Here is a 14,409-nt window from a genome sequence, read left to right on the forward strand (position 1 = left end):
CCCTTTTAAAAAGCACATTTTTGAATTATAAGTAAAGAATGTCCATAGTAGTTTGAGGCTCTGATCTGTGATCATGACAAGTCAAATAGCCTATTTCCTTAGATAAAAGCAAAATACTGCAGAAGTTATAGGTCTGAAATAAAAAAGGAAGGTGCCGGCATAACTCAGCTGGTCAGGCAACTTCTGTGGAGAGAGACACAGGGTTAACATTTCAAGCCCAATATGAGCTGTTGTCTTTGACCTGTCTCCGTGTTGTAATTTCAGTGTTATGGAAAACAGATTTTGTATTACCTCTGGCTCATTTCTAATATTCTTGCTCGAGATTATGTCAGCCGCTCACTTGCCAATGTTTCTGAGCTTCGTTCCCGTAGAAGCTGAAGGGACCACGAAACAGCAACCACAGTGAATTTCACACGATCTCTTCTGTGCCTGCAGAAGCAATAACCTGCAGGGTATTACGAAGCGATTGAAAATGTTCAGTACTCGGCAATGTTGTTGCAAACAGGGCTCCAATACTGATGACTCAATTTATAAAAACAGATAGCTGACACCAAGCCTTAATGTGTTTGGATCATTGCCAATGTCATTGAGAGTGTTTATCTTGGTCGAGATATCTTGCTAATCATTTAGTAATGTACCTGAAGAAGAGTCAACAAATGCTGCCCCATAATTAATTTCAGGTGCTGCACAAGTCTACCTTACATGTTTCTATAAACCTGTAAGAGTAATGTAACACCATATTGCATCCCATCTGAAGTTTAAAGCATCAAGCTCATTTATTTTACCAAAGCTAACCAAGTATATAAATAACAGTCCATAAATATGATTAAGTCTGTACAGCTGGCTCTCTTCCACCTTACTCCAAGTGTACACAATAATATTGCAATAACTCTTTGTAAATTGCTTCTGAATAACCTAGTGTTTATTTTCCCAGTCTGACAGTTTCATCCAAATTGCTTCTTGGAAATTGAAGCTGATATTTTCTTTTTTTTCAGTTGTTTCAACCGCATGGTCCCTCCTCTGAGGTTTTCACACAGTTTTTTTTATTTGAATAGAATAGCTCCTTTCTGTATCTTGGAAAATAGTTAGCAGACGTTTTTGAATTTTAAAATCTGGCCACACAGATTTAAACAGGATCTTCAGTCATATACAAACTGAATTTCTCCTCTCTTCAATCATGTAATCAAGATTATTTTGGATATGCTTTGGTTTCATTCAACTCTCACCCTCACCCTCCATTATTTTGATGATTTGCATTTATATAGTCCCCTATGCTTTCTCAAAACTCTTCATATAAAATGACTTACTTTTTTCCACAGTCACCATTTTGCAAAAGTAACGTCAAGGGTTGCCAACAGTGAATGTATTCTCACCTCTAATATTTTTATGATTAATAAACAGAAGTGCTCAAATTAATGAACAGATGTAATATCTTTTAATGACAGTCTATTTTTCAAACTTTCTGCATCATGGCAATTAATCTTTCATTCTTGAAGACCACAGGATATTGTTGTGAGGCCTGTAACCCTAATGCCATCCATGAGTAGCAAATTAATGTGTTAGTTTTGATGCTGGTGAAATGATAATTGATGGTAAGGAAAACAAACATCCTTGCAATTTAAGCATAAGCCACAGCAACAGGCCAGTGTTACCCCCTCTATTGTGGCATCGTTGGTGCAGTATTGCTGGACCATAAGGTGGGTATTAGAAATGAGCAGCCTTGGGAAGGGGCCTTGGTTTCATGTTTGGGAAATCACTGAACTACCTTCCATTACATCACTTTTTTCATTAAGCACTCACCATTTTTCATTGAACTTACTAGTTTTAAATTAGAAGGAAGAACGGAGGCAATGGGATTAATTTCAGCAAGCCCTCTAAATGATGCCCCACCTTTGATTGAAAACTGGAAGAAACAATGTTAATGGCTGTGGATAGTATTTCTTTCAGGTTGTGACCAAAGCTTGTGTGGGTTCGACAAAACCTACAGAGAAGCAACCCCATAATATTAGATGTTTGGTTTGTATTTTGCCTCTGCTCAAATGTAGAATCCAATCAGCCAAATGAAATATTGCCTCAGTATAATTTTTGATGGGTAAAGTGCTTACAGAAGCAAGTAACAAGAACTGCTGATGCTAGAGTCAGAGTCAATACAGTGTGGAGCTGGAGGAACACAGCGGGCCAGGCAGCATCAGAGGAGCAGGAAAGCTGACGTTTCGGGTCAGGACCCTCCTTCAGGACTGGGAAGAGGGAAGGCAGCTGAGAAGTAAATAGAGGGAGGAGGGGTAGGGCTGGGGGAAGGTAGGTGGGATGGTGAGAGCTAGATGCAGGTAGGGAGTGGGTGTGGGGGTGGGGGGGGCGCGTTGGCAAGTAGAATGGGAGCGCGGATAGGTGGGAGAGAAGATGGACAAGTTGTGCCAGGTCAAGGAGGTGGGGACGAGAGGGAGGGTTCGACATGGGATGACTCTGGAGGTGAGGAGATTTTGAAACTGGTGAATTCTATGTTGAGGCCAATGGGCTGTGGGTTCCCGAGGTGGAATAGAACATAGAACATAGAACAGTACAGCACAGAACAGGCCCTTCAGCCCACAATGTTGTGCCGACCATTGATCCTCATGTATGCACCCTCAAATTTCTGTGACCATATACATGTCCAGCAGTCTCTTAAATGACCCCAATGACCTTGCTTCCACAACTGCTGCTGGCAACGCATTCCATGCTCTCACAACTCTCTGCGTAAAGAACCTGCCTCTGACATCCCCTCTATACTTTCCACCAACCAGCTTAAAACTATGATCCCTCGTGCTAGCCATTTCTGCCCTGGGAAATAGTCTCTGGCTATCAACTCTATCTAGGCCTCTCATTATCTTGTATACCTCAATTAGGTCCCCTCTCCTCCTCCTTTTCTCCAATGAAAAGAGACCGAGCTCAGTCAACCTCTCTTCATAAGATAAGCCCTCCAGTCCAGGCAGCATCCTGGTAAACCTCCTCTGAACCCTCTCCAAAGCATCCACATCTTTCCTATAATAGGGCGCCCAGAACTGGACGCAGTATTCCAAGTGCGGTCTAACCAATGTTTTATAGAGCTGCAACAAGATCTCACGACTCTTAAACTCAATCCCCCTGTTCTTGTTTAGTTAGTATAGTTTGTGTTTTTTTTGGCATGTAACATAAGTTTGTGTGTTTTTATTAAAAGTATACTGGCAGCCTCTTGTTAATATGTTCAGGGACTGACCATCACAGTAAACAAATAGGAAAAATAAACTTCAGCAGCTGGCAGAAGTCATGACTTTGAATTGGATAAATCTGAGACATTTCATTAGTGAAAAAACCTCTGCGTGCCTCTTGCAAACCAGCAAAAAGCATTTGGGAAAAGGAAGGTTAAGGAGAAACCCTTTTTTAATCAAGAATGCAACCCAACAGATCATTGAGGACAAGACTACGAAAATGGTTTTCTAGTTTCCCTCCACTCATATGTTTATTTTACTGTTTTGTCTGTGTGTTTTATGAGGTGTTTTCCTCCAGTTTGCGTGTCGTCTCATTGTGGCATTGAAAGTGGCCCAGGATGGACGTGTCACCAAGGGAGTAGGAGGGGGAATTAAAATGGTCAGCAAGCGGAAGACGTTGCTAATTTTAGTGTACAGAGCACAGATGCTCCGTAAATCGGTCACCGAGCCTGCACTTGGTCTCACTGATGTAGTGGACATTACATCAGGAGCAACAGATACAGTAGACCAGGTTGGAGGATGTACAGGTGAACACCAATTGGATACGGAAAGTTCGTTTTGGGCCTTGAAAGCAGGTGAGGGGCAAGGTGCAGGGGCAGGTGTAGCACTCCCTGCGGTTGCAGGGAAAGGTGCTGGGTGTGGTGGGGTTAGAGGAGAGTGTGGAGCGGACCAGAAAGTCATGGAGTGAGCGGTCCCTACAAAAAGCAGATGGGGGTGGGGGGAGGGAAATATCTCTTTGGCCAGATTGTGGCTGGCAACAGTGGCGGATGATGGAACACTGGATGCAGAATTGGTTGGGTGATATGTGAGGACAAGAGGGATTCTGTTGTTATTTTTGTTGGGGGCAGGGGATGTGAGGGCAGAAGCGCATGAAACGAAGAGCTGTGGTCGAGGGCATTGTGGATGGGGGAAGTTGTAGTCCTTGAAATAGGAGGACATCTGTGACGTGCGGCAGAGGAACCCTCTATCTTCAGAGCAGACCGGCCGAGGCGGTGAAACTGGGAGTCAGAGATCACATTCTTGCAGGACGGTGGGTGAGAGGAGGTGTAGTCGAGGTAGCTGTGGGGGTCAGTGGGTTTGAAATAGATGTCGGTGCTGAGACAGTTACTGGAGATGGAGATGGAGAGGCCCCAGGGGGGGATAGAGGCGTCAAAGATGATCCAGGTGAATTTGAGGTTGGGGTGAAAGGCGTCGGTAAAGTTGATGAACTGTTCAAGCTTCTTGTGAGAGCAGGAGGCAGCATGATAGACTCATCAATGTAGCAGAGGAAGAGATGAGCAATGGTGCAAATGTAACAGCAGAAGGGGGACTGTTCCACATGTCCTATGAAGAGGCAGGCATAGCTCAGCCCCATACGGGTGCTCAATTACCCTTTTAATTTGTAAGAAGTGGGAGTCTCTGTTTCTCTGGTGCTCCAGCTCCACGCTGTATGGACAGTGCTTACAGTAAATTGATTCCTTCATAATTAACTTTATAATGCAATAATGAGACAATTAAATGTGGGTAACTTGTAAACCCTACAAATGGCTTGTCCTGCATTTCAGTACTTTCATAGATTTCAAACTATTTAATCTGTTTTCTCAGAGTTGGGCGTGAAGATGCGGAAAAGCGACAGGACATTGTGCTGAGTGGACATTTCATTAAAGAGGAGCATTGCATCTTCCGCAGCGATATTAAATCTTTAGGCGAAGGTACAGCACACTGATCCGGTCTGTAGAGTCTGGTCATGGTGGTTTTGGAGTTTCCTGTTAACAGAATACCTAATCTACCCACTGTGTAACAACCATGTCAACTACAATAACCCCAGGGCGTACTTGGTGTCTTGAATTAGTTGGAACTTTAGAAAGAACTTAGGTTAGAAGTCTTCATTTGAATCAGAGCTGTATGCTCAGGAGAATCACCACTGCATGGAATGTGGCTATTCATCCCACCATTTGTGTGCTAGCTCTTTGAAGAAGCTATTCAATTAGTCCTACAGCTCTGCATTCCTCCTGTTGTCCAACACATACTTCCCTTTCAGACATTATCCAGTTGCCTTTTAAAAGGTACTATTTTCCTAGAGAACATTCCTGCAATGTTGGGTTTGTACAACTTACTGGCAGCTACGTGGTCACTTGCCCCCCAATATTTTGTTTCCATTTTTTTTTTAAAACTGACTTCATATTTGCAAACTGCCTTTGAGGGCCTTGAACTTCTGTATTACTAATCCAAGAGTAATATAAACCACAGTGATGGCTGGTGAGCCTAGTTGCTGTGATGGCTAACAGGGGTTCTAATTAATTCCAAAGGTATGGAGTTTGATCCTTTTTCTGTCTGAGGTGGACTTGGGTACTGCCTCCTCACAGTACCTTTAGAAAAAAATCTCATGAAGTATATAACCACCACATTGCTTTTCCCAAAAGTACTAGCGGTAGGTTTGTAGAAAAGCGTTGTGATGCCTCTGGATATCTGGATGAACAAGGCCAATGTGTACGGCAGAAAGGTTCCTCCTCAGGGGATCTCTTGCAAAAAGTTCTGCAGAGAGAGCAAGGAGACCCCTGGAAAGCTCTGACAGCAAAAGCATTGATCAGGATGGTCTGTAATACGGTTTACTTACTGCTGATTAGCAGCTCAGTTGTAGCGTTCTGAAACCGCTTGACCATTTTTCTTTTGTATTGTAGTGATTGTCATCCTTGAGCCATGTGAGGGAGCAGACACATATGTCAATGGAAAGAAAGTGACTGAACCAACTGTACTTCGGTCAGGTGTGTGCTTAGGCTGCATCTCATGTGCAGGCTCGGGTTTCAACTGTACACATGATTATCTCTGTGTTTCATTTTGCCTTGATGTTCACATTATCAGCTTATCCTTTTACAAGGGATCAAAAGCCTTAATTACTCATCAGGGATTTAAATTCAAAGGGAACATATATAAATCTATAACGAGTGGTAATTTTCACACCAGTGTCACTATGTCACCTGTCAACAAGTAATAAGATTCTACCTCTGAAATTTTAAAATAAGTCTCAAAATCTAGGGCAAAGAAAACCAGCTGGCCTGCCATTCCAGGTTTTCCTAAAATACAAACAAAATACTCTGGATGCTGAACTCTGAACTAAGCAGAATGTGCGGAGAATCTCAGCAGGCCTGGCAGCACCTGCAGAGAAAAACAGAATTAATGTTTCGAGTCTAGCGTTCTGGTAAAGGGTCACTGGATTTGAAACATTTCTCTGTTTCTGTCTGTACAGATGCTGCCAGACCTGCTGAGTTTTCTCCAGCGTCCACTGTTTTTGTTTAAGGTTTCCTGAAGTGTGTAGTGTGTGCATGCATTTTGAGGCTGTACGGAAGGAGGATGGGTGACAAACCTCTTTTACGAACACTCTTGAAGAAGGCCATTAATGAACGGAGAGTGGAATTCTGGTCATGTAACACCTTCTCGCATCATCATGAAATTTCAAAGCACATCATAAACCATGAGCAGAAGGGTAATAACTCTTGCTGCGGAGGCAAAACTCTGCCACCAATGTCATTGATCAGATTAAACCATGTTAGCTGGAGAACGACTATAGACTGGCCCACTGGAGAACTCCTTGTTCTTTTTCAAACTAAAACAGAAATTGCTGACGGTATTCACAGGTCTGGCAGCATCTGTGGGGAGAAAGCACAGTTACTGTTTTGTGTCTGATGGCTCTTCTTCATCCCTGTTCTTCGCCATGGATTCATTTACGCCCATCTAAAGAGACAGGCAGGTTTCTGTTTTAACATCCCATCTGCATTCACAGCGTCTCCATCAATGCAATGCATGCTCGGTGCCTCATTGAGGTATCAGCTTGGATTGTCCTAGAATGAAGACTAAACTAACAACTTTCTGATTCAGAGACAAGAGTGCATTGAATATAAACTGGTTTAAGAGCCAGTTCCTTTGAAAGGGTTGCTCCGGAATCTAAATGGTATTCTGAAATGGCAGAAGCATTAGTATAACCTTGCAGCTCATTCCTATCAATACAAACACATGACAGTGGAAATATCAATATGAAGATGAGCTAAACTTGCATGCATCTGTTTAAACCAGTCTCAAGAGATTGCTGAAAGTTTTGGTGTATAACAACACTTCACTCATCATAACACAACATCATTCACTGTAAATATTCCTGTGGTATTTACAGGTTAAAAGACCAATTGGTCCATCCAAACTCATCCTCCAGAGAGACCCTGAAGTCCCTCCATATCATCACTGACTTGTTTTCTATAGAATATCAAGATCTTCACTTGCTCTGTAGATATAATTTGTCTCTCATCTTGCTCCAAAGTCTTGGCGCAGAGGTAGCATGTTCACCTGTCAATTGTGGATTCAATTGCAGTTCCAGAGACCTGGATGACGCTCCAGTGCAGTATTAAAAGACTGTTGCATTGTTGGAAGAGTTGGCTTTCTGACAAAGTATTAAATCAAAGGTACAACTGCCCTCTAAGGTATACATAATGGATTTAAAGAAGAGTGGTGGAGATAGGTAAATGTGATGGGTATAGCACTAATACTATAGTAGTACCTGACTTCCCCCCTCTCCTCCTAGCATGGCTCTTGGGGAGGACAATGTAAAATTCCACCCTGTATTTCTAATGAACTGACTGCTCAACTTACCTTCCAAATACAGAATTCCAAATCGAGACAATTTCTCCATTTCTTTTCATTAAAAGGAAACCGTATCATTATGGGGAAGAGCCATGTCTTCCGTTTCAACCACCCCGAGCAGGCCAGACAAGAGCGTGACAAGACACCCTGTGCAGAGACACCAGTGGAGCCTGTGGACTGGGCCTTTGCCCAGCGGGAATTGTTGGAGAAGCAGGGCATCGACATGAAACAAGAGATGGAGCAGAGGTAAAAGCACGAATATAGAAGGATTTGGGGTCAGATGAGAATAGTAAATGGAAGATTGTCGGTGAGTTATTTGGGTTAAAGCTAAACAACTATTGAAAGTCATTGAGACCACTTCACCTGAGAGCAATGATCAAATTTCCGCAGGAGCCACGAAGTTAAATTATTGACACCTTTTTATCACACCTTTGATCTTACGAGTGTTGGAAGCAAGAAACAACACAGTGAGTTTATTCTGTGATAACGCACTTCCAATTGCTTAGGAGCACATTAGTATTTAAGCCTTAGGTTTACCTGTCTTAGTGGGCACCTGTAAAACTGATTGGGGAGATCAGACTATCCGCCCAATAAAATAAACAATTTGAGGGGGAGTTTTGCAGAAATGGGTGGCTGCAGTGTCGTATAGAACATAGAACAATACAGTGCAGAACAGGCCCTTTGGCCCTCAATGTTACACCGACCTGTGAACTAATCTAAGCCCATCGCCCTACGCTATCCCATCATCGTCATCATTATCAAAGGCTCTCACTTTTCAATAAAAAACTTCTCACAGCACTCTCAATTTTCCGTATGTTTGTCATTTCATGGCTTTGGGAATGATTGATTGCAAATCTGTAGTATACACAGTCTTGCAATAAAGGCACGAGACATGACTAACAGAGTTAAGCCCAGAAACTGCTCGCCTCCCACTTCACAAACCAACATTAGACATGTCCAGGTCAACTAACTCATAGCCAGCTACAGAATGACAGTCATTTTTACTGTTCTTTTCAAAGGAACATAGAACATAGAATAGTACAGCACAGTACAGGCCCTTCAGCCCACAGTGTTTTGCTGGCCTGTAATGTCAGACAGTCCCCGGTGAGGCACTTTAACACAAAATCAAACATCAATGGAAACTTACAGCAAATACTTATCACGGTGAAAGTAATAATGAAGGGTGACAATGCAGCCCAATCTTGCCAGTCCATCTTTCTAACCAAACAGCATACAGCACACTTTACACTAATTTGATATTTCGATATCAGTCAGTCAACACTTGTGGCATCTCTGAGTAAGACTATTCATTTTGATCCGGTTTGTTTCACTCTGTTTCCAATGCTTAACCACTAATCTATGGTCAACAAATAAGTCAAAATCTGTTTCCAATACATTATACTACAGGAGGATTGTCACATTTAAGATCACAATTGTGATGTCTTTCAATTCATGTTTCTGTGAAACTATCGTATTGCTTTGAAAATTGATGATCCCAGTTGTCCATTGTGCATGGACAATGCAGAAGATGTCAGTCTGTCAGCTCTGCTGTGCCTCACCTGGGAGTGATTCCTGGGACAGTGTACAGGCAAATTACTTTGCATCTAACCCATGTTCATGCGTGACCTGGGAGTATTAGATCGATAGAGTAAAGCTCCTTCAACACTGCATCTAACTTGTGATGGCCTGTTCATTGATGGCTAACCCTTGACATCCTTAACTTGGAACTGTTTGATCGTACAGTGTTGAATGACCTTTGCCATATGGGGGACACAACCCTATTCTCTAAGGTCAATTCCTAAGTTTGAATGATTTGCGGTGATCTGGGTTGGCTTTTCTGAATTAGCTTGAGAACAATGCTTTCTCTTTTGGAATTGCTTCTTAGGCTTCAGGAACTAGAGACACAATATCGGAGGGAAAAGGAGGAGGCTGATTTACTTTTGGAGCAGCAGAGACTGGTATGTGTCAGAACAATTTCGAATTTTACTTCAGCACCAGAAAGGGCTTGCAGTTACCAGCTACTTGCATCAGCTCATTGCTTCCACCCATAAATGCAGCAAATGGGCGCAGAGTTGAAACTTAGACAACAAAATGTGAGGCTGGATGAACACAGCAGGCCAAGCAGCATCTCAGGAGCACACTGAGATGCTGCTTGGCCTGCTGTGTTCATCCAGCCTCACATTTTGTTGTCTTGGATTCTCCAGCATCTGCAGTTCCCATTATCTCAGAGTTGAAACTTAGTGGTTTAAACAGTGTCAGTTAGGAAGAGGACTCAGTCATTGGGCCCAACAAACCAATGCATTCCATTTATCCATCAGACGACCTACCAGTCCATCTGTCCTTACAGTTATTGTATATATGGTCCATTACAATGCAGTTTCCATATTAATCTCAAGATCATAAGCATTTGCCAAAACTCCACTTGAAAGAAGCTCTCCACCTGAACCAAAGAAACAGCCAAAGCACAAACAATGTCAGATAATGATCAAAAGTTGATAAAGAGGGATAAAAGGAAAGATTTGCAACAACTGCATTCTTTTTCCTGATGCATTCTGGATTCAGGGCTTATTTGACTGGAAGTTAATTTCAAGCTCCATTTCACATGTGATTCTTTAAATCTTGCTCTATCTCTGATTTCAGCATGGAATTTCACCTGGTTTGTCCTTGTACAGCAATGATTTGAATTCAAGAAAATGTTAATTCGAGGACAGTCATTGTACAGCACTTTCCCCATTCACTCCCATTGTATGGAATTCCAATGAACTAAATAATTTCCTATTTACTCTCATTGTTACGAATTTCATTGAATAAATCCCTTTCCTATTCACTCCCATTTTATAGAATTATAATGGCCTAAACCTCTTCCCATTCAATCCCATTTTATAGAAATGAATGGCTAGATCTCCTTTTAGCTTTCTCCCATTTGTATAGAAAAGTAATGAAGCAAGCCCATTTTCAGTCATTCCCGTTGCACAGAATTTCAATGGATCAATTTGGCTTCCAGTTCATTCCTTTAATGCAGAGTTCTATTGAACAAAGCCTTTTTGCATTTTTATTCATTGTGTATAATTCCCCTTCCTACTCATCCAGTTGGAGAAAATCTTAATTGTTCCTCTTTAGCTGTCTTAGGCTAGCACTTTGAAAAGTATGAAATGTGGAACTTTAATGAGACCGACCTTTAATTAGGCGACAAGCTTCCCTTCATAGCTCGAAAATCCTGGGACTGTTCAACGGCTGCTTATTGATTCAATACCTTAGACTTCAGGGAATGCAGCATTTGCCATGCCTGATCCTTGTGGCATTGGCAAGTCTTCAGAAAGTGTTTACATACCTCATTGCATCCAGATAATGGCAGCAGTGTTAGTGCACAAATGATATTTGCTGGACAGATGCATTTGCCTTTAGATGATCAGCCATGTTTCCTTTTTAACAACTTATTTTAACCTGCTCCTTCCAGGACTATGAAAGCAGGCTTGAGGCTTTACAAAGGCAGATGGATTCCTGTTTTTACCCAGACAATGCACAGGAAGATGAAGAACCAGAGGAGGAAGGTGAGAGATAAAGTGTTCTCCAGTTTTAATGTTTATTGTTCTCTGATTTGGGTCCGTGATCTGTGCAGCTCATGGAATGGCTTTGCTAGAAACTATACATGATATTTTAATCACTTGTAGAAAGGCCTGGGTGGCTCTGTGTGACTAAGCAACTGTGATCTGAGCACACAAACTGAGTAATCAATCTCAGCTATGCCCTGATTTAAATTCAGTATCAGAATCACAGAAGGGCTACAGAGAAAAAAAGAGGCCATTTGGTCCATCATGCCAGCACTGACTTCTTAAATGAACATCATTAACTAGTGTCAATCTATGCTTATTTTTCACATTATCTTTGTACAAATATATTATTCAATGCTGTCTTGGAAACTTCATTTGAACCTGCCTCTACCACGCTTTCAGACAGTGCAATCCATACCCTAACTACTCAACGAAAATGTTTTTCCTCACTTCACGCTTGTTTCTTTTGTAAATAGCTTTTTATCTATGCTGTCTTGACTTTGTGCCTTTTATGAGTAGGATTAACTTCTCCCCATATCCGCTATCCAGCTTACTCATAATTTTGAAAACCTTGAGTATTTCCTCTTAGCCTTCTTTTCTCCAAGGGTAACTGTCTCAACTACTTCAATCTGTCCTTATCTCCTGGAAACATTCTTGCAAATTGCTTCTAGACTACATCATTTTTATCATGTGGTACTGCTAACTGTATGTAAGACTCCAGCTAAGGTGGAACAAAGGTGTTATACAAAAGTTCAACATCACTTCCTTGCTCTTGTACTATTAATAAATCCAAGGAAGTTCTATGTTTCACATAGTGCTCTCTCATCCTGCACTGTCACTTTCAGTAATCTGTACACATTCACCCAGCTTTCTGTGCTTCTGCACTCCCTTCAGAATTCTCCCACCTTTCTTATATTGTCTTTCAATGTTCATCCTCCCATGCTTTTGTGCATTGCCTCACACTTCTCTGCATTGAAACACATCTGCCAACTATCTTCCCACTCCACTTGTTTCTCAATGTCCTCTTGGAGTTCTACACTGTCCTCTTCACAATTTTTAATGTGTCAACTGCAAAGTTAGAAATTGACCCTTACACATTAAGATCCAGATCATTAATATGTATTAAGAAAATTGCAAGCTGTTTCTACAGGGAAGAAGTCACCTGCAGGCTTCTTGTAAACCTCCTGCAGCTGTAAATACTTTGGCAGGATGTTGACCAATAAGATATGGCAAAATGAAGAACAGGGTAGAATTTAATATTTCAATCACTGACAACCACAAACGACCAATGCATGGCCCTTAAAGAGGTGACAACAATGTAGACCAATAGAGTATATTTATAAACGTTCAGAAGGTTGATCTTTCTGCAGTTTTTTTAAGGTTCTGTAACCCATGTTCCCATCACTCATAATTGGTTTTCGAGCAAAATTGTGGTTTGTCCATCCAAAACAGATGATTATGAATAGGTGTGTGGGTGTTGTATATTGTGTTTTTATTGTGTGGAACGCTGTCCTTTCACTAAACACCGAAAGAACTGCAGATGCTGGACATCTGAAACAAAATCAGAAATTGCGAGAAAATCTCAGCAGGTCTGACAGCATCTGCAAAAAGAAATCACAGTTAATGTTATGGGTCCAGTTCTGAAGAAGGGTCACTGGACCCACAACATTAATTCTGATTTTTCTCTGCAGATGTTCCCAGACCTGCTGAGATTTTCCAGCAATTTCTGTTTTCGGTACCGTCCTTTCATACTCTAGGACAAAGTGGGCATTTAAGGAGCAGAAATAATGTCATTTAGTGACTGCTCCAATTCAGAAAGTTCATAACCCTGCTTACAATTTCACACTCTTCGCCTCACTCAGTGTGGTATCAGATAGGTATTATAAGTATGGGCACTCTGGAGGATTAGTGAGTAGGGCCCATGGTTTGTGTAGGAAGGTTTGTATTTAGAGTGATGGTTGTCAAGTTTTATTCTTCCATCATTTGTTCTGATCTGTTTTCCATTGTTATCTTTCTACATAGTGCAATGGACAGAGCGGGAGTTTGAATTGGCACTATGGGCATTCCGTAAGTGGAGATGCTACCAGTTTACCTCCTTACGTGATCTGCTCTGGGGAAATGCCATCTTTCTGAAAGAGGCCAACGCTATCAGCGTGGAATTGAAGAAAAAGGTATTTGTCAATTTTTCTGGGAATAACATCAGACATTGAGGGGAGGAAATACGCACAATACCGATCACTAGAGACAAGGGAAACTAACGGAGCTAAAGGCCAAGATATTCCCTGGATCTGATGGGTTGCATATTATGGTTTGTTTGAGTTTATTATAAAGGATGAATTAGGAGACCATTTAGAAATACTTAACACAATCAAACAAAGTCAGCATGGCTGTATAAAAGGGAAAATGCCCCGAACGAATTTATCACAATTCTTTGAGGAGGTAATAAGCAGAGTGGAGAAAGAAGAAGCCACTAGGTGTAATATATTTGGATTTCAAAAAGGCCTTTGGTAAGGTGCCATACATAGGCTACTTAGTAGAGGATTGTCTAATTCATAGAGCATAGGGAGTTAGGTAAACTTAGAGGTGTCTGGACGGGGGCACAATTATTTGTAACTTATACGAATGAATTGGATGGCAGAAGTGAATGTACTATTGCCAGATAGTGGATGGTGGTAAAGCAAGTGATGAGGATGACGCAAATAGGGGAGGCAATGGCCTAGTGGCATTCTCACTGGACTGTTAATCCAGAGACCCAGATAACATTCTGGGGACCTGGAATCAAATCCCGCCACAGCGGATGGTGAAATTTGAATTCAGTAAAATATCTGGAATTAAGAGCCTAATGATGACCATGAATCCATTGTCGATTGTTAGGAAAAACCCACCTGGCTCACTAATGTCCTATGGGGAAGGAAACTGCCATCCTTACCTGGTCTGACCTGCATGTGACTCCAGACCCACAGCAATGTGGTTGACTCTGAACTCCCTCTGAGCAATTAGGGATAGACAATAAATGTTGCCTAGCC

At 41.7% G+C, this 14,409-nt stretch overlaps 1 protein-coding gene across 27 annotated transcripts in view; it reads left to right on the top strand.

Moving 5' to 3' along the window:
* Positions 1 to 14,409, top strand: part of kif1aa (kinesin family member 1Aa) — a 259,928-nt gene that overhangs the window by 143,443 nt on the left and 102,076 nt on the right. For all 27 annotated transcript variants that reach the window (XM_059650980.1, XM_048541717.2, XM_059650983.1 and 24 more), the window contains 6 exons: positions 4,809 to 4,915; positions 5,885 to 5,968; positions 7,898 to 8,078; positions 9,718 to 9,790; positions 11,290 to 11,383; positions 13,406 to 13,554. In XM_059650980.1, coding sequence (XP_059506963.1) covers positions 4,809 to 4,915; positions 5,885 to 5,968; positions 7,898 to 8,078; positions 9,718 to 9,790; positions 11,290 to 11,383; positions 13,406 to 13,554 — 688 coding nt within the window. The remainder of the gene's footprint in view (positions 1 to 4,808; positions 4,916 to 5,884; positions 5,969 to 7,897; positions 8,079 to 9,717; positions 9,791 to 11,289; positions 11,384 to 13,405; positions 13,555 to 14,409) is intronic.

The sequence above is a fragment of the Stegostoma tigrinum genome, chromosome 14 (genome assembly GCF_030684315.1).
Source record: "Stegostoma tigrinum isolate sSteTig4 chromosome 14, sSteTig4.hap1, whole genome shotgun sequence".
Taxonomy (NCBI): Eukaryota; Metazoa; Chordata; class Chondrichthyes; order Orectolobiformes; family Stegostomatidae; genus Stegostoma; species Stegostoma tigrinum.